This window comes from Oncorhynchus mykiss, chromosome 16 (assembly GCF_057628025.1).
Source record: "Oncorhynchus mykiss isolate SJ-2025 chromosome 16, ASM5762802v1, whole genome shotgun sequence".
Taxonomy (NCBI): domain Eukaryota; kingdom Metazoa; phylum Chordata; class Actinopteri; order Salmoniformes; family Salmonidae; genus Oncorhynchus; species Oncorhynchus mykiss.
Window position 1 is genome coordinate 51,239,259 of NC_143037.1, and position 26,191 is coordinate 51,265,449.

The 26,191-nt window shown below is 42.7% G+C and overlaps 2 protein-coding genes across 8 annotated transcripts in view; both read right to left on the bottom strand.

Annotated features, from left to right (window-relative positions):
- The window catches only part of LOC110492173 (protein phosphatase 1 regulatory subunit 12B), a 45,084-nt gene extending 36,132 nt beyond the window's left edge, over window positions 1–8,952 (bottom strand). For all 6 annotated transcript variants that reach the window (XR_016487342.1, XM_090203186.1, XM_090203184.1 and 3 more), the window contains exons 1-5: window positions 8,747–8,952; window positions 7,189–7,279; window positions 3,401–3,619; window positions 3,077–3,215; window positions 2,617–2,741 (exon numbers count right to left, since the gene is read on the bottom strand). Coding sequence is in view for 5 of the 6 variants with exons in the window: in XM_090203186.1 (XP_090059312.1) it covers window positions 2,617–2,741; window positions 3,077–3,215; window positions 3,401–3,619; window positions 7,189–7,279; window positions 8,747–8,766 (594 nt within the window). In the remaining variant the exon portion in view is untranslated. The remainder of the gene's footprint in view (window positions 1–2,616; window positions 2,742–3,076; window positions 3,216–3,400; window positions 3,620–7,188; window positions 7,280–8,746) is intronic.
- Window positions 8,953–12,523: 3,571 nt separating this feature from the next.
- Window positions 12,524–21,056, bottom strand: LOC110492176 (uncharacterized). 2 transcript variants are annotated; one of them, XM_036947129.2, is made up of 6 exons: window positions 20,151–20,680; window positions 15,185–15,672; window positions 14,824–14,986; window positions 14,624–14,644; window positions 13,737–14,283; window positions 12,524–13,349 (listed from the first exon to the last, which is right to left on the bottom strand). In XM_036947129.2, exons 1-6 carry the CDS (start codon window positions 20,427–20,429, stop codon window positions 13,345–13,347), a joined length of 1,503 nt encoding a protein of 500 aa, XP_036803024.2. In that variant the 5' UTR covers window positions 20,430–20,680; the 3' UTR covers window positions 12,524–13,344. The 2 variants fall into 2 exon arrangements, with proteins under 2 accessions (XP_036803024.2, XP_036803025.2); XM_036947130.2 differs by lacking the exon at window positions 14,624–14,644 and having other exon boundaries at window positions 20,151–21,056.
- Window positions 21,057–26,191: the final 5,135 nt, after the last annotated feature.

Here is a 26,191-nt window from a genome sequence, read left to right on the forward strand (position 1 = left end):
TATGGAATGTCAAGATACCTGGAGCATGTGATGTGGTTGAAGGAAAGGGAAGGAGAGGGGTCGCAGTTGTAAATGAGAACCTGTCCTCAACTGGCCTACCTGGTTAAATAAAGGTGAAATAAAATAAAAATGGGGTGTGTGGGTGCTGCCCCCTGCCCTGGACTCTCTCCCAGTGTGACACAACAGCTCTATCACAAACATTCAAACTACACTAACATTGCAGTACAGCTCCTCTGGCAATACATAACACTTTCACGGCCTGTGTATGCGACACTACTGATCAGATGTGAATCAATACTTTGTATCAAAGAAAAGCAAGCACATGTAAACACACACGCACACACATACAGTGCCTTCGGAAAATATTCAGACCCCTTGACTTTTTCCACATTTTGTTAGGTTACAGCCTTATTCTAAAATGAATGTTGTTGTTTTTTCATTAATCTACACACAATACCCATAATGACAAAGCAAATATTACATTTACATTAGTATTCAGACCCTTTACTCAGCACTTTGTTGAAGCATATTTGGCAGCGATTACAACCTAGAGTCTTCTTGGGTATGACGCTACAAGCTTGGCACACCTGTATTTGGGAAGTTTCTCCCTTTCTTCTCTGCAGATCCTTTCAAGCTCTGTCAGGTTGGATGGGGAGCGTCGTTGCGCAGCTATTTTCAGGTCTCTCCAGAGATGTTCGATCAGGTTTAAGTCCGGGCTCTGGATGGGCCAATATAGGACATTCAGAGACTTGTCCCGAAGCCACTCCTGCATTGTCTTGGCTGTGTGCTTAGGGTCGTTGTCCTGTTGGAAGGTGAACCTTCACTCCAGTCTGAGGTCCTGAGAGCCCTGGAGCAGGTTTTCATCAAGGATTTCTCTGTACTTTTCTTTTAATATTTGCTTCAATCCTGACTAGTCTCCCAGTCCCACAACCCCACAGCATGATGTTGCCACCACCATACTTCACCATAGGGATGGTGCCAGGTTTCCTCCAGACATGATGCTTGGCATTCAGGCCAAATAATCTTGGTTTCATCCGACCAGAGAATCTTGAAGAGAAGCGGGCTGTCATGTGCCTTTTACTGAGGAATGGCTTCCGTCTGGCCTCTCTACCATAAAGGCCTGATTGGTGGAGTGCAGCAGAGATGGTTGTCTTCTGGAAGGTTCTCCCATCTCCACAGAGGAACTCTAGAGCTCTGTCAGAGTGACCATTGGGTTCTTGGTCACCTCACTGACCAAAGCCCTTCTCCCCTGATTGCTAAGTTTGGTGGTTCTAAACTTCTTCCATTTAAGAATGATGGAGGCCACTGTGTTCTTGGGGATCTTCAATGCAGCAGAAATGTTTTGGTACCCTTCCCCAGATCTGTGCCTTGACACAATCCTGTCTCGGACATTTCCTTCGATCTCATGACTTGATTTTTGCTCTGACATGCACTGTCAACTGTGGGACCTTATATAGACAGGTGTGTGCCTTTCCAAATCATGTCCAATACATTTTATTATCTGGAGTGATGAATCACGCTTCATCATCTGGCAGTCTGACGAAAAAACCTGGGTTTGGTGGATGCCAGGAGAACGAAACCTGCCCGAATGCATACCGCCAACTATAAAGTTTGATGGAAGAAGAATAATGGTTTGTGGCTGCTTTTCATGGTTCGGGCTAGGCCCTTTTGTTCCAGTGAAGGGAAATCTTAACGCTACCGCATACAATGACATTCTAGACGATTCTGTGCTTCCAACTTTTTGGCAATAGTTTGGGGAAGGCCCTTTCCTGTTTCATCATGACAATGCCCCCGTGCACAAAGCGAGGTCCATACAGAAATGGCTTCTCAACATTGATGTGGAAGAACTTGACTGGACAGGGCCCTGACCTCAACCCCATCGAAGGCCTTTGGGATGAATTGGGACGCAGACTGCGAGCCATGCCTAATCGCCCAACATCAGTGCCCAACCTCACTAATGCTCTTGTGGATGAATGGAAGCAAGTCCCCGCAGCAATGTTCCAACATCTAGTAAAAAGCCTTCCTAGAAGAGTGCAGGCCGTTCTAGCAGCAAAAGGGGGATCAACTCCCTTTTAATGCCCATGATTTTGGAATGAGATGTTTGACGAACAGGTGTCCACATACTTTTGGTCCCGTGTGGCTCAATTGGCAGAGGATGACACTTGCAATGCCATGGTTGTGGGTTCGATTCCCACAGGGGACCAGTACGAACAAATATGAAAATTTCAACGTGGCATTCAACGTCACTACTTTAAGTCGCTCTGAAATTAGAGAGTCTGCTAAATGACTAGAATGAATGAAGGAATGTCAATGTAGTGTATTTCAAGAGTCATAGAAATCTCCTGCTATTACTCTGACAATATAGTCAGTGAAGTGTGTAATAGAATATAATACAACTCCCCATTGCAAATGCAACTAATGTTGCTCAACAAATGGCCCATCATCTGGGAGGAGAATGGCACTGTACTGAAATAATACTTTCTTTTGTCACCACCTAGTGGTAGCTGAAAATGTCACAGATGGAGTTTATATTTTTTGTTGTTCATTTCTGAAAAATGTAAAATCTATGAGATCATAGCTTTAACGTTGGTAGTGAATTTGATCAAACCCACATACCTTAAAAGTCTGGTAGGTTTCATCTGCCTCTTGGTCACAGAAGCAAAGATGTTTCTCTCTTGTGGCGAGGCCACGTTTGGAGGGATCCTCAACGGGGTTCTGGTTTTCATCTTTCCATTCAACTTCTACAGTATTCACATGATAAGAGACAATCACTAAACAGTTACTGCGCCTAACCATGCCAAGTTATTTATCCTATAGAGTTCTTACAGTAAAAAATAACAACAAAACAAATGAAAACCGATGGACTGACTGAGACAGTCTTACATAATCATAGGACGAAGGGTGTCAGGTGTAACAATTTATTCCTATGGTACATACTGTACATCACATGACAAGGATATATCGATACAGTAACATTTCTGTAGCAAAGCAACTTCCTTAAAACGTGCTTGAGTAAAATACAAACATCTGGATTCAGTCGTTTCTGTGTGACTGTGTACAATGTGTGGTTGCTGACCTTTGGAGAATGTGCGGTTGGCCAGGCTGGAGGAGAAAGGCCGGGGATAGAGCCCACTGGCAGAGGGAGACATGAGCCCTGGTCCTGCAGTGGAATACTCTGCCTCCATGGTCTCTAGCCTTGATATATGATTTCCAAGCTTAAAATGGTAAAAACAGTGCTTCAATACTTGGCTCATCTGAACCTTAAACGACACAGCTACTATAGTACAAGATGACCTCTCACAAAATGCCATTCATAGATTATCTATAAATAATAACCAATGACAATAATAAGATCCTGAGGTGAAAGGTCAATGCTAAATGACTCAAGTTTTATCCCCACCTCGTCTAGCTCCCTGCTCCATGTAGGACTGTGATCCTCTGTCTCCACATACTGGGCCAGGCTGGACCTGGCCTCTCCTCTGTCCTCCGTAGACCCTCTCCCCGGCAGACAGGACCTGTCAGTCAGTCTGCTACATCCATCCTCTGTCTGTCTGTCTCTGTCCAGAGGAGACAGACTGTAGGTCCTCTGAGCCTCCTTCAGTTCAGACAGGGTCACACCCTGACGAAGATGCAGACAGTACATCCTAAGATCAACACGATACTATAGATCAGTGGTTCCCAAACTTTTTATGGTCCCGTACACCTTCAAACATTCAACCTCCAGCTGCGTACCCCCTCTAGCATCATGGTCAGCGCACTATCAAATGTTGTTTTTTGTAAGCCTCATTGTAAGCCTGCCACACACACAATATACAATACATTTATTAAACATAAGAATGAGTGTGAGTTTTGTCACAACCCGGCTCGTGGGAAGTGACAAAGAGCTCTTATAGCACCAGGGCACAAATAATAATATCATAATAATCAATAATTTTGCTCTTTATTTAGCCATCTTACATATAAAACCTTATTTGTTCATAAAAAATAGTGACTAACTCATCACAGGTTAATGAGAAGAATAACTCTGCAATGTTGGGTTGTATTGGAGAATGCCTCAGTCTTAAATCATTTTCCATACGCAGTCTGTGCCTGTATTTAGTTTTCATGGTAGCGAGGGCTGAGAATCCACTCTCACATAGGTACGTGGTTGCAAAGGGCATCAGTGTCTTAATAGCGAGATATGGCAAGGCAAGAAACTGAGCACAGCCCCATCCAGAAATCTGGCAGTGGCTTCTGATTAATTCAAATTTTCACAGATCCGCCTGTTGCAATTTCGATGAGGCTCTCTTGTTCAGATATCGGTAAGTGGACTGGAGGCAGGGCATGAAAGGGATAACGAATCCAGTTGTTTGAGTCGTCCATTTAGGGAAAGTACATGCGTAATTGCGCAACCAGCTCACTCAGGTGCTTCGCTATATCACATTTGACATTGTCCGTAAGCTTGAGTTAATTTGCACACACAAAAATCATACAATGATGGAAAGACCCATGTGTTGTCCTTGTTAATGCAGACATAAAAGAGCTATAACTTCTTAATCATAGCCTCAATTTTGTCCCTCACATTGAATATAGTTGCGGAGAGTCCCTGTAATCCCAGATAGGCCAGTCGTGTGAGAAACTCATCATCATGCAAGTGGTCAGACAAGTGAAAATTATGGTCAGTAAAAAAAACTTTAAGCTCTTTTCTCAATTAAAAAATGTTTGTCAAAACTTTGCCCCTTGATAACCTGCGCACTTCTTTCTGTATGTTGTAAAAGCGTTACATGGTCGCTGCCCATATCAATGTATAATGCAGAAAATGTTCAGGGGCCCATTTTCACTGTCGTGTCCAAAACATCTTTCAAGCTGTCAGGCATTCCCTTGGCAGCAAGAGCCTCTCGGTGGATGCTGCAGTGTACCCAAGTGGCGTCGGGAGCAACTTCTTGCACGCACGTTACCACTCCACTATGTCTCCCTGCGATGGCTTTTGCCCCATCAGTACAGACACCAAAGTCCATTTGATGTCACAAAGCTGTCCAGCACTTTAAAAACATCCTCTCATGTTGTCCCTTTTTCCAGTGGTTTGCTGAAGAGGATCTCTTCCTTAATTGATCCCCTATAAACGTAACGGACATATAACAGGAGCTGTGCCAAGCCCGCCACATCTGTTGACTCATCCATCTGTAACACATAATTCACTGGCTTATATGCGAAGCAGTAATTGTTTCAAAACATCTCCTGCCATGTCATTGAAGCGTTGTGAAACAGTGTTGTTTGATGAAGGCATTGTCTGTATAGTTTTTTGGTCTTTCCCCCCAGCATTGCCCCAGCCATATCTGCGGCAGCTGGAAGAATTAAGTCCTCCACAACAGTATGGGGCTTGCCTGTCCTAGCTCACTATATGGTATCTGTTGCTTTTATACATTTCTTACTACTCGAAAGTCGTCTTTATTCACGCTCAAAAACCTCTTGTGGCTAATTTTTCAAATGGTCATGTTTCGTTTCTAAAGGTCTGCGAAAGAGTGAAGGTTTCCTGCGAGAGAGTAACGGTTAATGTGATTGGATGTTGATTATTTGTCTAGGCTACCTGTATTTCACATTTTTGTTCTTTTGCTGAACACTAGATGGTTTAATTAGATTTTTTTGGCAGTGAAACGAGGCTACTCAGCTGAGAAACAAACCTCACTCAAATTTTTACACATGGAATAAACAAACATACAGTCAGTAATAAAATAGAAAAAGTCTATATACAGTGTGTGCAAATGAGGTAGGATAAGGGAGGTAAGGCAATAAATAGGCCATAGTGGTGAAATAATTACAACATAGCAATTAAACACAGGAGTGATAGATGTGCAGAAGATGCGTGTGCAAGTGGAGATACTGGGGTGCAAAGGAGCAACAAAAAAAAAAAAAATAATAACAGTGTGGGGATGAGGTAGTTGGATGGGCTATTTACAGATGGGCTATGTACAGGTGGAGTGATCTGTGAGCTGCTCTGACAGCTGGTGCTTAAAGTTAGTGAGGGAGATATGAGTCTCCAGCTTCAGTGATTTTTGCAGTTCGTTCCGATCATTGGCTGCAGAGAACGGGAAGGAAAGGTGGCCAAAGGTGGAATTAGCTTTGGGGGTGACCAGTGAAATATACCTGCTGGAGCGCGTGCTACGGGTGGGTGCTGCTATAGTGACCAGTGAGTGGAGATAAGGCATGGCTTTACCTAGCAAAGACTTATAGATGATCTTAGGCCAGTGGGTTTGGCGATGGATATGAAGTGAGGGCCAATCAACGAGAGCATACAGGTCGCAGTGGTGGGTAGTATATGGGGCTTTGGTGACAAAACGGATGGCACTGTGATAGACTACATCCAATTTGCTGAGTAGAGTGTTGGAAGCTATTTTGTAAATGACATCGCCGAAGTCGAGGATATGTTTGGCAGCATGAGTGAAGGATGCTTTGTTGCGAAATAGGGAGTTGATTCTAGATTTAATTGTGGATTGGAGATGCTTAATGTGAGTCTGGAAGGATAGTTTATAGTCTAACCAGACACCTAGGTATTTGTCCACATATTCTAAGTCAGAACCGTCCAGGGTAGTGATGCTGGACGGGCGGGCAGGTGTGAGCAGCAATCGGTTGAAGAGCATGCATTTAGTTTTACTTGCATTTAAGAATAGTTGGAGTCTGCGGAAGGAGGGTTGTATGGCATTGAAGCTTGTCTAGAGGTTAGTTAACACAGTGTCCAAAGAAGGGCCAGAAGTATACAGAATGGTGTCGTCTGCGTAGAAGTGGATCAGAGAATCACCAGCAGCAAGAGCGGCATCATTGATGTATACAGAGGAGAGAGTCGGCCTGAGGATTGAACTTTGTGGCACCCCCATAGAGACTGCCAGAAGTCCGGACAACAGACCCTCCGATTTGACACACTGAACTCTATCTGTTGAAAATATAAATATACTGTTTGAAAATGTGAAGAAAAAATATGGTTTTATTTGGTGTACCCCCAACGGCATTTCGAGGACCCCAGTTTGGAAATACCTGCTATAGATAAATAGTACAATAAAACCACATGAATAGTAAAGCATATCTTGGGGTTGGGTTCCCTGACACAGACTAAGCCTTGTCTTGTATTCCTAATGGGGGATTTCCATTGACCATGCATTTTCACTCCAGGGCTAGACTTAATCTGTGTCTGGGAAATTGGCCCTTGGGATGTACCTGTGTGGATCTGCGGGTTTGCCTGGCCTGGCGAGACCTGGCCTTCCTCTGAGACTCTGCCTCCTCATCTCTCACCGGGGTTAGATATGACCTGCAGGGTTGGAAACAGGACAGCTGCACTTTGGAGGACATAGCTGCCATGCCCTATAAATAGTTTCAATGAACTCTGGACACACTGTCACGCAGTACACTAGCACAGCACGAGGTAACAACGTATCAGGGTGAGTTGACATTAGGCTCAAATTATCATCACACCCTTTAAGAAGAAATAAGAGGGTAGCAGTGCAATCAAACACATCCATAATCTTCATGGGAAGTGATCACTCTGAAAGGTACTACCAAAACAGATATTCAGAGCAGGTTACATGTAATTGCGTCCTCATTATGTTGAAGTGGCTCTTCATTCCATCGCTCAACAACTTAAACATCTTAGTTATTCATGTCATGATATACGAAAGATATATGAAAGACCACAGAACGCAAATCACAAAAGAACAATGGACTACACAAAGTACACAATAAGTTCACAATAATAACCAAAGGACTGAATCCCCTTCTCAATGCTTGGCGCTATAATCAACAGTACAATTCTCTTAGGACTGTGTGGTATTCCTTTCATGATTATGTTTCATGTCTCAGTAGCCAATCAATGAACCCTGAGTGACAGCCACGTAAGCAGGCATTGGGCTCCAAAGACAGAGAGAGGAAAAGTTGAGTAAGCAGCATTCAGGGTAATGGCTAATGTTGTTCCCACTAGTACCGGCTACAGGCTGCTCTCCCTCCCTCCCTTTTACTGTACTGAGTATTGCTTGATCAGCCTCTGCTCTGCCAGGGAGGCACCCTCCACACCCTCCATCCTGAGAGAAAGCCTAAGTAGGATGTCTGTCAGGACCTCAGTCTACTGCATTATTTAACACTGATTAAAGGGCTGTGGATGGTTACATTACCAGCAGCTGGGATTCTGTAGCAACATTACAGTCATATTTCTACACAGTAGCAGATTCACAATCATAAAAAGACTTTAGGCAAAAGTCATATAGGAGATAACATACTTTTGCAAACGTTTCAAAAACACTTGACTTAAGCATGTCAAATTTGAGACCAAATATTTATATAGGATGCATTTGGGGTTGGGGTTGTAATTTAAACATGCTGGTGGAAGGTATTTTAGTTCCAATGCACCAGCATCTACTATTCCATTTATAATGACCGTATTATTGAACCTGACCAACAAAATGTAATGACCCTAAATGGGGTATGTGAAGAAACATTTATTTCCTTCCATTGAGTGTACTAAATATGTACAGAACTTTAGCTATACACTCTCACTCCTGGGTTGTGCGCTAACACACACAACCCAGGGGTACCAACTTCCCACACAGTTCATTACAAATTCCAGGGAAGGGAATACCTTCCAATACCAAACATCAGTGAGGGGGCCACACCACCATCTCGGATCAAAGTAAAAGAAGTAGCTAGCTTTTTCATTCTGCATGTAAAAACACAGGGAAGTCATGCAGATAAGGGGATAGGATAAGGGTCGGGGTGAGTTCCATACCTGGGCAGACAGGCTTGCATGGTCCCAGGCTAGCTGAAGGTCAGAGACTGAGGCCGGTGGAGAGAGACTGCAGTGGGAGAGGCCGGATAGGATCCTGGGAGAGGGAGAGGGAGGAGTGATAACAGGGAAGGGGAGAGAAGGAAAAGGAGAGAGAGACTGTTTCCTCTCCATCAGCTGGGCAAGGCGAGGCACAGCGCAGTCAATACACAGACTCATACAGTAGGCGGGCCGCGAGGCAATCTGAGCCAATTGTGTCTCCAAGAGCCTGATGCAAGAGCTGCAGTTTACACACTACACAAGCGTGCGAGGGGATTGGCCTGAGCAAGCTGCTGCAACGATTCGCTAAACTTGATCACATTACGAGGGTGCAAGATGATTTGTAGATCAGTGATTCAGTGCAGATACACAAAATGGTTGTAGTCTTCACAAATGTAGAAATAATTGTATAACGATACTAATCCATTGTGCATTGTTACAAAGCAATGTCATGTTTGTGTTGTATTTTAGTTTGTTTTACATTGCATCTGATATTGATTCTATTTTGTCTTATGAATTGTACACTGAGTATACAAAACATTAGGAACACCTGCTCTTTCCATGATAGACTGAGCTGGTGAAAGATATGATCCCTTATTGATATCACTTGTTAAATCCACTTCAATCAGTGTAGATGACAGGTTAAAGACAAATGTTTAAGCTTTGAGACAATTAACACATAGATTGTAAATGTGTGCCATTCAGAGGGTGAATGGGCAAGACAAAAGATTTAAGTGCCTTTGAACAGGGTATGGTAGTAGGTGCAAGGCGCACCGGATTGAATGTGTCAGGAACAACAACGCTGCTGGGTTTTTCACACTCAACAGCTTCCGGTGTGCATCAAGAATGGTCCACCATCCAAAGGACATCCAGTTTACTTGACACAACCGTGTCAAGCATTGGAGTCAACATGGGTCAGCATCCCTATAGAATGCTTTCGACACCTTGTATAGTCCCATTTCACAACTAATTGAGACTGTTCTGAGGGCAAAGGGGTTGCAACTCAATATTAGGAGGGTGTTCCTAATGTTTTGTGCACTCAGTGTATTTGCAGGGCTCCCTTGTGAAAGAGACCCTGGTCTAAATGGTGATTCCTGTTCAAATAAAGGTAAAGTAAAATAAAACTTCCTGTGACCTTATCCTTTACCATGTAAGAATGTAATAATACACTGAACAAAAATATAAATGCAACACGTAAAGTGTTGGTCTCATGTTTCTTGAGCTGAAATAAAAGATCCTTCTCACAAAATTTGTTTACACCGTTAGTGAGAATTTCTCATTTGCCAAGATAATCCATGCACCTCACATGTGTAGTATACCAATAATCTGATTAAACAATGTGGCCATTACACAGGTGCACCTTGTGCTGGGGACAATAAAAGGCCACCAAAATGTGAAGTTTTGTCACATAACACAATGCCACAAATGTTGAGGGAGCATGCAATTGGCATCCTCACTGCAGGAATGTCCACCAAAGCTGTGGTCAGAGAATTTAATGTTCAGCGCTCTACCTTCAACATCGTTTTAGAGAATTAGGCAGTTCATCCAACCGGCCTCACAACCACAGACCACTTGTAACAACGCAACCATAGGACCCCTACATCCAGCTTCTTCACCTGCAGGATTGTCTGAGACCAGCCACCTGGTCAGCTGATGAAACTGTGGGTTTCTGCACAAACTGTCAGAAACCGTCTCAGGGAGTGTGTTCGTCATCCTCACCAGGGTCTTGACCTGACTTTAGTTTGGAGTCATAACAGACTTAAGTTGGCAAACGCTCACCTTTGATGGCCAGTGGCACACTGGAGAAGTGTGCTCTTCACAGATGAATCCCAGTTTCAAATGTACCGGGCAGATGGCAGACAACGTACAGTTGAAGTCGGAAGTTTGCATACCCTTACGAGTCATTAAAACTCGTTTTTCAACCACTCCACAAATTTCTTGTTAATAACAAACTATAGTTTTGGCAAGTCGGTTAGGACATCTACTTTGTGCATGATACAAGTCATTTTTCCAACAATTGTTGACAGATTATTTCACTTATAATTCACTGTATCAAAATTCCAGTGGGTCAGAAGTTTACATACACTAAGTTGCTTGTGCTTTTAAACAGCTTGGAAAATTCCAGAAAATGTCATGGCTTAAGAAGCTTCTGATAGGCTAATTGACACTATTTGAGTCAATTGGAGGTGTACCTGTGGATGTATTTCAAGGCTTAACTTCAAACTCAGTGCCTCTGCTTGACATCATGGGAAAATCCAAAGAAAATCAGCCAACACCCCTGCTTTGCTGCAGGAGGGACTGGTGCACTTCACAAAATAAATGGCATCATGAAGCAGGAAAATTATGTGGATATATTGAAGCACCATCTCAAGACATCAGTCAGGAAGTCAAAGCTCGGTTGCAAATGGGTCTTGCAAATGAACAATGACCCCAAGCATACTTCCAAAGTTGTGGCAAAATGGCTTAAGGACAACAAAGTCAAGGAATTGGAGTGGCCATCACAAAGCCCTGACCTTGATCCTATAGAACATTTGTAGGCAGAACTGAAAAAGCGTGTGCAAGCATGGAGGCCTACAAACTTGACTCAGTTACACCAGCTCTGTCAGGAGGAATGCGTCATAATTCACCAAACTTATTGTGGCAAGCTTGTGGCAGGCTACCAGAAACATTTGACCCAATTTTAAAAATTTAAAGGCAATGCTACCAAATGCTAATTGAGTGTATGTACACTTCTGACCCACTGGGAATGTGATGAAAGAAATAAAAGCTGAAATAAATAATTCTCTACTATTATTCTGACATTTCACAATCTTAAAATAAAGTGGTGATCCTAACTGACCTAAGACAGGGACTTTTTACTACATTGCGAAGGCAATGTGTCGCGATGCGTGAAGCAGATGGTGATCACACCAGATATTGACTGGTTTTCTGATCCACACTCCTATTCTTTTTTTTTAAGGTAGCTGTGACCAACAGATGCATTTCTGCATTCCCAGTCATGTGAAATCCATAGATTAGGGTCTAATTAATTGATTTCCTTATAGGAACTGTAACTCACTAAAATCTTAGGAATTGTTGCATTTATATTTTTGTTCAGTGTACATCATAAATTGTTGGGTGTGAACAAGTTTGGCAATATTTCGTATTAATTGAATAATTTCCAGGTATTCAGTAGTATTTCAACTCAGCTTAACAGGTATAATAGTAAACCATAGTGGCAGTACCAAACCAGAGTTCAAGTCATTATTCTTAACCAGAGGAAAGATTCCACACAAAAATGCACAAAGGCGTGTGCTACCACACACACACACACACACACACACACACACGTCTTCGTATTTTTCAGCATTTCATCATGAGTCATTCCTCACATGGCATGCACGGACATGTGGAATAAAATTATTATAGACACTCACCCTTCAACAATATATCTATGCTGCAGTTTAGCACTAAGTGGGACTACTTCACAGCAGTACATCATTAGAAAATGTAAAAATGGCAACACATTAGTTTGACCTTGGTGAAGGTGACTCAGAAGCAGTACAGGGCAAATAAGTGTGTCACTGTGACCACATTTTTTACTCCCTGTAGGGACACAAAGACACCATATTAATCCATGAACAGAAACGAAGGCATTTTCTGCAGCTGTAAAATGACGAGGCCGTAACAAAGATGTTCACTTCAGTTCATATGAGCTACTATTCAATCAATAGTAGAAAAAAATTAACGAGGAGACTGAACTTGGTGTAAAAAAAAATCCAGAGGATAGCCCAGGGTTTATTTTATAAAAGATACATCAGAGATCTGAGATGAACGGTACGTTGTGAGAGAAGAAGCCAATGCCTAGGCAGTAACAGCGCTCTTTGTGTACAGACAAACAGTTTAAAGAAAAAAGTCAATAAAAACAACTAGACTAACAATCTTCAGTAAAACTGTACATAAATGTTAGCATTTCACAGATATGGCCCTTGCTACCCCCATGCTATTCCTTTAGTAGGCTGTTATTTGTTTACACAGGAATTAGGACTCTTGTTCTGTATATCTTATTCTAATTAAAATCCCAACAAGACATTTCAGACAATGACAAAAAAAGAAAGCCAATTTCATATCAACAAGATGGGCATATTTTATGGCTTTGTTTGATGGTGTGAGTGAATTAGTGTTTTCCTATTGGCTGTTTAGTTAGTCCTCCTTGTCACTTTGTTTCAACTGAGCTTGCAGAAAAAAGTGACATTTTGGTGTACGTAAAATAGTCTATAGAAAGAGCTGTGTTAAAATAGATTAAGGCTTTGAGGTTGGTATTGGCAGGTGAGTCCTGAATATTATTAACCATCGCCTGACCAGTTAGCCCTCTCATACACACGTTCATTGATGTAACAATACTGATTCTAGTTAATTGTGTGAATCCTATTGACCTGATTTTCCCCCTTGGTGAGAAAAAGTTCATGTTTATTGCACCTCAACATCGGCAATGCCTTCCCATTTGTCATGATGCAGACTGAACGTGTCCATTATCCTCTCGGAGTTTGGTGGCTGTAGAAGACTTTCCTTGCTGCTTACATTCACACTGTAAAATATAATACCATTAGTTATCAGAGAGATCAATGGTAATGTTTTTTACTAAAGGCCCTGGAGCTGACCAAGCAAATCAGAAAAACAACATTTCATACACTATTGCCCACAATAACCTTTAGTGAGGAACACTGCTCAACCAATGAGAGACGATATTGGCATCGGTAACACATTAAGTTGCTCTTATATCTGTGTAATTACACTGTAATTAGACTAGTAACATTGCATTAACACATTCATGTTCCTCACTTGAAACAATTGCAGGCCAAAAGAGGAAACAGAGTAATTGTAAAATCTTTGAAATAAAGATGGATACACTCCTTACATAAAATCGGGCTGACGAAGAAATTTGAGTTTGAAATGCATTTTAAGACAGACTTACATTCCTCCTCAGGTGAGGCCTCATCCTCTTCTGTTTTTTCGTCTTCTTCCCCCCCTTGCTCCTCCTCTGCTTCAGAATCCTCCTGGTCTACATTCTCTTCTGCCAACCACTCTTCCGGTCCTGCCTCTGCCAAGTCCTCCTGCTCCTCGACCATCTCCTCCTCTGCAGGAGCAGTCTGTTCCTCTGTGAGAGCAGAGTCCTCCTGTTCAGCAGGCTCCCCATCCAAGTGAGCTGCCTCCTCCTCAGCAGCTTGCTCCTCTTCCGCTGTAGTAGACACTTCCACCTCCTCAGCAACAGTATCAGCAGCCTCTTCCACCTCCTCAGCAGCAGCCAGAGCAGTCTCCTCCGCCACCTCCTCCTCCTCCACCTCCTCAGCAGCAGCCAGAGCAGTCTCCTCCGCCACCTCCTCCTCCTCTTCCACCTCCTCAGCAGCAACCAGAGCAGTCTCCTCCGCCACCTCCTCCTCTTCCACCTCCTCAGCAGCAGCCAGAGCAGTCTCCTCTGCCACCTCCTCTGAGGGCTCATCTGTTTGAAGCCCTCCTTCCAGCTGGAACAGACAGAATTATAGTGAGTTAGTACTTAGGGGAACTACAGGGCCTATGGTGACTTTGTAATCACATTGGTGTAATGTATTTGGCCTACATTGCAGTATATGAATGGGAATACAAGATTTTCCCCAAACTCAGAGAATCCACAGCAGGCAATTAGCCCCTACATACTAATGGTTTAGTAGCAATCTCATAAAAGTTCCCCATGGACACATGCTGGGTAAAAATAGTTGCGAGAATGTATATGCTCCTCTGTACAAAATAGTGCAACATTTTTTGCCGTTACGAACACCAATGTTGAGATGAGAAAATATATATATATTTTTTTTAATTAATAACCTGTGACCGGTCCTGATGTACCTGTACATCCGACTATTCATTAAAAGAAGAAAATACTATTAGTAAGTCTCAGTAAGTACTATTAGTTAGTAAATTAGTAAGTACTATTAGAAAAATGTAGGTGGCTATATTTGAGGGTGACCCAGTCCACTACCAATCTGATATTCTAAACTCTGTGTGAGACTTCTTGTAGGCGTTACCTGGGCGACCTGTTTCTGCACAGCCTCCAGCTGAGTGAGGAGCTCAGAGTGCAGACTGTGGGCCGCTGAGTTCTGCTCCTGCAGACTCTGTTCTACCGTAACCAGCTGCTCCTCCACACTGGCCTTCTGGGCCCTCTGAGACTGCCCCGTCTCCATCAGCTCCCTGAAACACAGGTATGCACACACAGTGAGACGCACAGTGAAACCAACCAATACAGAAATATAAACCAATATACTTAAAGTTGCAGAAAGTTCCCCCAAAGAACCCAGGTATCCTCCTGCTTCTGGGATAATTATTTCAAAAAAAAAGTGAACTTTGGGAAGGTTTCAGGAATTGACCAACCCCAAATACACTACATACTTGACACTTGCGATCTCCAGTGTACTGGCCTCAAGTTGAGCCTGGTTGGCAGCCAGCTGTTCCTTGAGCCCTAGGAGCTCTGATGTCTGGCCCTCCAATGTGGCGCTCAGTGTGCCCACCAGCCCTTCCCTCTCCTCCAGCTTGGACTCAGCCTCCGCCAGGCTCCCTGTCAGGCCCTCGACGCTCTGGGCCATCTCCGTGCTCACCCTTGCCAGGCCCTCCACCTGCAGCCGGACAGCCTCAAACTCTTCGCTCTTCCCCTTCAGCATTACCTGCAGCTGGGTCAGCTGATCCGCGGACACTGTGGCCTGCTGCATCTCTGCCAGCCGGGCCTTCATCTCTGTGTGTAGGGAGAGTACCTGGGTGGGCAGGTCTGAGGTCTTCAGTTGCTCAGCTATGGCCAGGGCCATGCCTATCTGCTTCTGGGCCAGTTCGTATGACTCTTCCAGGGTGTTGAGGCGATGCTCAAAGCCGTCGGTACTGAGCAGCTGCAAGGAAATAAAACTAGATTTAGATCTAAATAACATCTTGAAAGCACCTGCCCAGACACTGGTCTCCAAACAAAGGGCAGCTTCTTTCATGATGAATAGACAATGATGGCAAGCCATCATACTTTCTTATGGCTGCACAATGTACTGTAAGTGAGCAGTCAGAAACAGACACTATTTATAAAGTATTTTACTACTCATGCTATTCATCCTTGGGAGGAAACTATCTATTGGTGAAAACAGTTCCAGTAAGTGGGTGTAAAGAAATGAGAACATATTCACCAGGTACTGCAATTGCTGTAGGATAATCCTATGATTTAAGTAGGACAATTTAATTCTGTCAACAGTTTAATGAATCCACATCCTGACCCCATCAGTGTTGAAGTCCCTCTGTGTGAAGACTAACCTTATAAATGACGGTGAAAGTTTGGAGATCTTCTTGACCCTAACCAGTCAGGCTTCATGATGGGTCACTCAACCGAGACAGCTCCTCTATGTCACGGAGGCCCTCTGTAATATATCCTCACATGGTCTATCCCATCATTGCTTTGAGGATGACACTCAACTACTTTTCTCCTTCCCCCCCTTCTAACACCCATGTGGCAGCATGCATCTCTGCGTGCCTGGCAGATATCTCAATTTGGATGCCGGCCCACCACCTCAAACTCAACAAGACAGAGCTGCTCTTCCTCCAGGGGAAGGCCTGCTTGCTGAAGGCACTTGTCATCTCCCATCGGGACTACTGCAACTCACTGTTGGCTGAGCTCCCCGATTGTGCCATCAAACCCCTGCAACTTATCCAGAATGGAAGGTTGAAAACCAGGCAGGCTGCAGCAAAGTTCTCCCATGTTAACCCACACACTCCACTGACTTCCAGTTGAACATCGCATCCACTACAAGACCATGGTGCTTGCCTACGGAGCAGCAAGAGGAACTGCCCCTCCCTACCTTCAGGCTATGATCAAACCCTACACCCCAACCCGAGCACTCCATTCTGCCACCTCTGGTGGTTCCTTGGCCCTCCCAGCTCCCCCTCAGCCCAGTCCAAGCTCTTCTCTGTCCTGGCACCCCAATGGTGGAACCAGCTTCCCCCTGAAGCTGGGGGAGTCAGCAGTCCCATCCCGTCTTCTTAAACCATACCTCTTCAAAGAGTTTCATTATATGCAGTTGAAGTTGGAAGTTTACATTCACTTAGGTTGGGGTCATTAAAACTAATTTTTCAACCACTCCACAAATTTCTTGTTAACAAATTATAGTTTTGGCAAGTCGGTTAGGACATCTAATTTGCGCATGACACAAGTCATTTTTCCAACAATTGTTTACAGACAGATTATTTCACTGTATCAGAATACCAGTGGGTCAGAAGTTAACATACACTAAGTTGACTGTGCCTTTAAACAGCACAGATTCCAGAAAATGATGTCAAGGCTTTAGAAGCTATTTGGCTAATTGACATCATTTGAGTCAATAGGATGTGTACCTGTGGATGTATTTCAAGGCCTTACATTCAAACTCAGTGCCTCTTTGCTTGACATCATGAAAAAATCAAAAGAAATCACCCTAGACCTCAGATTTTTTTTTTTAGACCTCCACAAGTTTGGTTCATCCTTTGGCACAATATCCAAATGCCTGAAGGTACCACGTTCATCTGTACAAACAATAGTACGCAAGTATAAACACCATGGGACCACGCAGCCATCATACCGCTCAGGAAGGAGACATATTCAGTCTCCTAGAGATGAACGTACTTTGGTACGAAAAGTGCAAATCAATCCCAGAACAACAGCAAAGGACCTTGTGAATATACTAGAGGAAATAGGTCAAAAGTATCTATATCCATAGTAAAACGAGTCCTATATCGACATAACCTGAAAGGCTGTTCACAGCAAGGAAGAAGCCACTGCTCCAAAACCGGCATAAAAAAGCCAGACGACAGTTTGCAACTGCACATGTGGACAATGATCGTACTTTCTGGAGAAATGTCCTCTGGTATGAAGAAACAAAAAGCCAAAGACAACCATCACAACCGTGAAGCACGGGGGTGGCAGCATCATGTTGTGGGGGTGCTTTGCTGCAGGAGGGACTGGTGCACTTCACAAAATAGATGGCATATTAAAAATAAAAACTATGTGGACATATTGAAGCAACGTCTCAAGACATCATTCAGGAAGTTAAAGCTTGGTCGCAAATGGGTCTTCCAAACGGACAATGACCCCAAGCATACTTCCAAAGTTGTGGCAAAATGGCTTGAGGACAACAAAGTCAAGGTATTGGAGTGGCCATCACAAAGCCCTGACCTCAATCTTATAGAAAATTTGTGGACAGAACTGAAAAAGCGCGTGTGAACAAGGAGGCCTACAAACCTGACTCAGTTACACCAGCTCTGTCAGGAGGAATGGGTCAACCCTAAACATTTGACCCAAGTTAAACAATTTAAAGACAATGCTACCAAATACTAATTGACTGTATGTAAACTTCTGACCCACTGGGAATGTGATGAAAGAAATAAAAGCTGAAATAAAAATCATTCTCTCTACTATTATTCTGACATTTCACATTCTTAAAATAAAGTGGTGATCCTAACTGACCTAGAACAGGGAGTTTTTACTAGGATTAAATGTTAGGAATTGTGCAAAACTGAGTTTAAATGCATTTGGCTAAGGTGTATGTAAACTTCCGCCTTCAACTGTATACATGCATGTATATATATTAGTACCAGTCAAAAGTTGGCACCTACTCATTGCAGGGTTTTTCTTCATTTTTACTATTTTCTACATTGTAGAAATATAGTGAAGCTATCAAAACTATGAAATAACACATATGGAATCATGTAATTACAAAAACGTGTTAAAATAAATCTAAATATATTTAATATTTGAGATTCTTCAAAGTAGCCACCCTTTCTTTGCCTTGATGACAGCTGTATTGCTTGTTGGCAAACTCCAAGCGGGCTGTCATGTGCCTTATACTGAGGAGTGGCTTCTGCCTGCCACTCTACCATAAAGGCCTGATTGGTGGAGTGCTGCAGAGATGTTTGTCCTTCTGGAAGGTTCTCCCATCTGCACAGAGGAACTCCAGAGCTCTGTCAGAGTGACCATTGGGGTCTTGGTCACATCCCTGACCAAATACCTTCTCCCCAATTTCTCAGTTTGGCCATGCAGCCAGCTATAAGAAGAGCCTCGGTGATTTCAAACTTCTACCAAACTTCTTCCAGAATGATGGAGGCCACCATGTTCTTAGGGACCTTCAATGCTACAGAAATGTTTTGGTACCCTTCCCCAGGTCTGTGCCTCAACTCAATCCTGTATCGGAGCTCTACGGACAATTCCTTCGACCACATGGCTTAGTTTTTGCTCTGACATGCACTGTCAACTGACGGAACTTATATAGACAGATGTGTGACTTTCCAAATCATGTCCAATAAATGTAATTTACCACAGGTGGACTCCAATCAAGTGGTAGAAACATTTCAAGGATGATCAATGGAAACAAGATGCATCTGAGCTCAGTTTTGAGTCTCATAGCAAAGGGTCTGAATACTTATGTAAATAAGGTATTTCTGTTTAAAAATATATTTACACATTTGAAAAAAATCTGTTTTTGCTTTGTCATTATGGGGTAGTGTGTAGATTGTGGAAAAAAGTCAAGGGGTCAGAATACTTCCTGAATGCACTGTACGTACGATTAAAGACCAGCTGGGGAAGCTGGCAAACTAGGAGAACTTGTTACAGGGACTCACAACTATGGTCAACATAGAGCGTTGTAGCAGGCTATTTTTATTCCCATGTAGACAACTGGATTTTTTTTAAAGCAACTGCACAGTGCACACTGAAATCAGCACCATGACTGTGTCAAGAGCATGGTTACAAGCAGGGTCAATTGCTGTAAAAATGAATTGGAAGTGGAATATTTGTCAAGTGTGTTAATTTCAAAATGTTTGTGAATCTAATTTTAATATGCCTATATTGTAGGGACATTCAGTGGCAGACCCTAACAAACTATTAGGAGTTCATGTTCCCAAATTGTAGGTCATATGCCATTACAAACACCAACAGCTGCGTGACGCCCACCTTGACGGGGGTTAGAAACAGAATGAATTCGACTCACATCAGTTCAATGTCTATGCAGTATGACATTTGATACGATTTCACAACTATCATAAATTTCTAGGGAAGGCCTATAAATACCGCCTGCTAGAGTTTTCCATTTAATTAAAATGTGAAGCTCACATTTGGGGGCCTTAGGGCTCTGTCTATCCATAGGAAAATGGTAAATATATATGTCACAGAATAAATAAATGTGCAGAATAAATGAGGAAGGTCAGAACAGTATTTCAATGGGTCAACACAGGATTTGACCACAAATGACTTTGTACAAAATGTTCCTTTGGTATTTTTGTTGACGCATGGAAACAGCCTTTGACGTGCCTATTATGTTTGCCCATGTTGTTATTACGCATGGTTAACTAGGCTAATTACCTTTTCATTTGTCTGTATAATTTCTTCCTGGAAGGACTGAAGCTTCACCATCTTCATCTGCATGCCCATGAGGTTGTCTGCTAAGTAGGTTATACTTTGGTGTTGCTGAAAACAGAACCATGCAGCCGTTGCACCTCCGACCACAATCAGAACGAATAAAATGAACAAAAGCGTATACTGGTTTCCACCTCGCGCCTCCGGTTCCGAAGATTCATGATTAAAATTGTTAAAGTCTTCGTGATTGTGTTTGTTCTTTTTCCCTCGGTGCTTTGCTGTCATTTTAACACAGTAGCGTAGTAGTTAATATAAAGGCCAGAGATGGTGTAAGACCGGTTTTCGAAATATGTTTGCTCGGGTGCTGCGGTGACTTTTCCAGAAGCGTCGGTCTTTTATTCCTTAATTGATATTACACAATGCAATTTGGTCCTCATTCAAAACCGCTCAACAAAGTATCGAAAAAAGCAAGTTCTCGGTGAAGTGGTGGGTTGGGCTGCAGATGATAAAAAATAGAGGCGTGTATGTGGTACCCATAGACATAGATAGACATCGCATTATTATATCTGTCCAACTATGGCGTCTGTGAGCGCAAAGGTAGCGCAGTTGAGTCCATCTCCATTGTAAAGTAATACATTTTCTTCCACTACATATTTGAGTTGGCAAATAAATTCAAAGGGTGCACACTGCCGCCTAGAGAGTGTGTTGTTTGAACAGGTATAAAGCCAAGGTTGGTGATTTACTGCCACCTGCAGTTATGGAATGTTTCCTCAAAATTATAATAGATTGGCTGATCCCTCCTGGTGACCTCGGTGGAATTATGTGAACCTTCTTTAAAACTATAGGAGGTCCCACCCAGTTGACTGCTTCAAAATTGTGAATGTCCTCAATGGCGCTACCCCATGCTAAAATGAACTTCTGGCACTAGAGTCCTCCTACCCATCTCTATGATGGTACCCGCTCCAGGAAGAGAAGCATGAGTGAGTGGGCGTTCCCTGTACCATGTGTGCAGCTCTAATGCCTCGTTCACGTTGTCGGAAACTCAGGACATCCGAGTTAAAATTAGTGTAAATTATTTATAAAAATAACTATAATTTGGGGGGTTATATTATTTGTTCGGTTACACACAAGTGTGTCATGGCAATGTGTTTATTGCATTTCCCAACTCCCCCTAAGACACCTGCAGGGTCTACGCAGGTATGTGCCATATACCCACTTACTTTTCAGTGGGCTTTGGGTATACTCACTTCATAATACCTACCATACGCAGGGCCGGTGCCAGAACGAATCAGTTGAATGGGCATTTGATAGGGGGGTGGTATATGGCCAATTTACCACGGCTAAGGACTGTTCTTAGCACAACGCAACGTGGAGTGCCAGGAAACAGCCCTTGGCCGTGGTATGTTGGCCATATAACACAACCCCCCAAGGTGCCTTATTGCTCTTATAAACTTGTTACCAACTTAATTAGAGCAGTACAAATACATGTTTTGTCATACACACGGGTGTCAGCCAATCAGCATTCAGGGCTCGAACCACCCAGTTAATAATAAAGACCACAGGCAGCTCGTGAGTTTCACATTTGGGGAAGCTTACAATTATCCTACCAATCTGTGCGCCAGTTATTATTTTTATACGTGCATTTTCGTGGAACAGTTTCATTTCAATAACCGTTTTTGTTTCTCAAAATTGTCACGTGGTTAATCATAAAAATCTTAATTCAAATGATAAGAGCACCATATGGACACATTGATACATTGGCGGGTAAATACATTAGCGCATGGAACTCAGATATGGCCTAGGCCCTTGTTAGGCGATAGACCAATGCCGCAGTAGGCCTATAACGTCCATTGTCAACTAAGTGAACATATAGGCTAAAGCATACAAATAAAAACAGTAGAAAATATCCTGATTAATGCGATTGAAAGAAGACGAATTTCCTGTCTCCCTTCCTTTTTATCTGTCTTGACTTGAGCTATTGCTAGTGAAGTGCAACATTGTTTCAACTCAGCAGGTTGGCTTGCTCAGGCACGCGTGCTCCATCAACGTTACCAGAACAGAGAAACAACACACATGGTCATTGCTCATATGGAGCATTCCAAACAAAAAAAAAAGACTGAAAAAAATGGACTAAACTCCTATATCATGATTATGAAAGGAACCAAAACGTGTTTCTCACAAGTGTAGCAGGTTGTGAATTATGTAAACACTTCCACTCCAAGAGTGAGAAGGGTAAATTAATGTACATGCATTAACATAAATGAATGTAACCAAATTATGGGGATTAACGGTACATTTACTATGCTTACTGGTTATAATGGGGAATTGATACATATAAACAATCAAAGAGCAAACAATTTACACAATGAAACAATGAACAGAGCACATTCTGGAGAGCTGAGTGCAGGCATTCTGTAGAGAGACGCATATCTTCGCCACACACCCCATCCCTTCTTCTTGTGTCAACATTTTAAATGAAACTAAATACATTTTTCACACATTTTAGATGCTTTTCACTGACATCCGCAATTTAATAATCAGCTCGATTTATTGCCTCGCACGCAGCCCCAATAGTTGGCTTCCCAAACAGACATAATCCTATGTCGTTGTGATTTGAAACAATCCACGTCAAAACCCTTTAAATAAAATCACTCAAAATACTTTACCAGAGAGTTTGGATCGTTAGGTTATTTTAGAGAGGGGTAATTATATAATTTGGCAAAACATCAATTTACTTAAAGGGAAGCCACTATCCGAACAGTGCACTGTGCATCCGCCAACTTTCCTTTCGATTTCGCAAGTGGCTGAAACCATAATGAGGTGCTCATGTCGCCGCCCTGACAATGGGAGTCGTTGTCCCAAAGTCGGAAATGCAGGCAACAAGCGTAGGTCTGAATATTATGTCCATAGAAACGCATTGGGCTTATTCAGGACATATTCCTCTCTGCTGAAACAGCGCTCGTCTGTCTAAAATGTGTAGCCCATGTATCTGATGCTGTCTGGACAGAATGTCGTATTGACGTGCCACATTCCTCCACACACATGGTTTACACATACGGAGACAGAGGGCCGCTGTTTCGCTCACTCTGATGCTTCATCTGAGATCGATACATCTGTCGACGCACATCTCGGTAAAATACATTATCTTTCAATATTTTATTTGGTCGGGCAAGGAGGTATGGTAGGGTGGGTCAGGCCCCCTATGGCCTGACAATGTGTATCAAAGCACTGTAGTTATAAACTGTATCAATTCATAAGGCTGATGGAACAGATCACAATGTTTGTTAATATGTTGCTAAACTTGTATTTCCTCACATTTTCAGCGTTGCAATATGCACATGGAGGTAGGCCTACATGTGACTGTTCCAAAATGCAATTTGCAGGAAAACACTGTTCTAAAATGCTCAATTTCAAACAATTAAGGAACAGGGAAAATATAGATATGCTAATGATAGGCCTAACTGTATTGGAATGGTAGATGGAAAGGTTTTCCCAACTGGTAGATGGAAAGGTTTTCCTAACTAGCTACAAAGTAGCCTATGCCTACTTGGCAGAATGATATCCTAATTATTTGCATCAATCCAGTGGCCATTTGTTTTGCAAATGCCATCTCATGTGTTACAGAAACACCGCTAACCAAACAGTGCACCTAGAGCGTAGGGTAACAAAAAAAATCTACATTTCTTCAATTTTTCTCAGACCTCAAAAGTGGTCTCCTGATGTGGTTTAAGCATTGTTGTGGACTTAGAACATCCAATTGTGTTTTTTTCTATAAAAGTGTGACATTGAGAGTGAAAAATCAGAAACCTGTGAATTTCTGACTCATTCATCTGTTTCAATAGTAGGCCTACTATTAGCCTACTTGCACAGTACAGCTTGGGTTGGCCTGACTGTGAAAGATCATTATGGGATTCGTCATTTTAGGTCATTCAAAGTGTATGTCACTGTTTCTTATATAATTTTTCACACAGGGCGCTTTTCCTATGCCGGGTGGGCCATTTGGGATATTTTGGGCAAAATTAGAGTGTACTCACTTCTCCAGGAGCAATTAAGGTTAAGTGCCTTTGCTCGAGGGCACAGGGACAGATGTTTGACCTTGTCGGCTCCAGTATTCAAACCAGCGACCTTTCGGTTTCTGGCCCAATGCTTTAACCTTGAGGCTACCTGCAGCCCCCTTAATTATGGAGAGCTTCCTATTGGTTGATTCTGGTAACCCTGAAGTGGGAAACTCGCAACACTGAAGCATGCATGAGAGCACCAGCTGTTCTGGACGACTGTGATCACGCTCTCCATGGCCAATGTGAGCAAGACCTTTAAACAGGTCAACATTCACAAAGCCCCAGGGCCAGATGGATTACCAGGATGTGTACTCAAAGCATGCACAGACCAACTGGAAAGTGTCTTCACTAACATTTTCAACCTCTCCCTGACCAAGTGTATAATACCTACAGTTGAAGTCGGAAGTTTACATACACCTTAGCCAAATACATTTAAACTCAGTTTTGCACAATTCCTGACATTTCATCCAAGTAAAAATTCCCTGTCTTAGGTCTGTTAGGATCACCATTTTATTTTAAGAACGTGAAATGTCATAATTATCGTAGAGAGAATAATTTATTTCAGCTTTTATTTCTTTCATCACATTCCCAGTGGGTCAGAAGTTTACATACACTCAATTAGTATATGGCAGCATTGCCTTTAAATTGTTTAACTTGGGTCAAATGTTTTGGCTAGCCTTTCACAAGCTTCCCACAATAAGTTGGGTAAATTTAGGTCCATTCCTCCTGACAGAGCTGGTGCAACTGAGTCAGGCTTGCTGGCCTCCTTGCTGGCACGCACTTTTTGAGTTCTGCCCACAAATTTTCTATAGGATTAAGGTTAGGGCTTTGTGATGGCCACTCCAATACCTTGACTTTGTTGTCCTCAAGCCATTTTGCCACAACTTTGGAAGTATGCTTGGGGTCATTGTCCATTTGCAAGACCCATTTGCAACCAAGCTTTAACTTCCTGACTGATGTCTTGAGATGTTGCTTCAATATATCCACATAATTTTCCTGCCTCATGATGCCATCTATTTTGTGAAGTGCACCAGTCCCTCCTGCAGCAAAGCACATCCACAACATGCCTGCAGCAAAGCATCCCCACAACATGATGCTGCCATCCCCGTACTTCACAGTTGGGATGGTGTACGTCAGCTTGCAAGCACCTCCCTTTTTTCCTCCAAACATAACAATGGTCATTATCTCCAAACAGTTCTATTTTTGTTTCATCAGACCAGAGGACATTTCTCCAAAAAGTACAATTTTTGTCCCCATGTTCAATGGCAAACTGTAGTCTGGCTTTACGGCGGTTTTGGAGCAGTGGCTTCTTTGTTGTTGAGCGGCCATTCAGGTTATGTCAATATAGGACTAGTTGTACTGTGGATATAGATAATTTTGTACCTGTTTCCTCCAGCATCTTCACAAGGTCCATTGCTGTTGTTCTGGGATTGATTTGCACTTTTCGCACCAAAGTACGTTCATCTCTAGGAGACAGAATGTGTCTCCTTCCTGAGCGGTATGACGGCTGCATGGTCCCATGGTGTTTATACTTGCGTACTATTGTTTGTACAGATGAACGTGGTACCTTCAGGCATTTGGTAATTGGTCCCAAGGATTAACCAGAATTTTGGAGTTCTACAATTTTTTTTCTGAGGTCTTGGCTGATTTCTTTTGATTTTCCCATGACGTCAAGCAAAGAGGCACTGAGTTTGAAGGCAGGCCTTGAAATACATCTACAGGTTCACCTCCAGTTGACTTACATGATGTCAGTTAGCCTATCGACGCTTCTAAAGCCATGACATAATTTTCTGGAATTTTCTAAGCTGTTTAGAGGCACAGTCAACTTAGTGTATGTAAACTTCATACTTCAACTGTTGTTTCAAATAGACCACCACAGTCCCTGTGCCTAAGAAAGTGAAGGTAACCTGCCTAAATGATAACCACCATGTAGAACTCACGTCGGTAGCCATGAAGCACTTTGAAAGGCTGGTCATGGCTCACATCAAC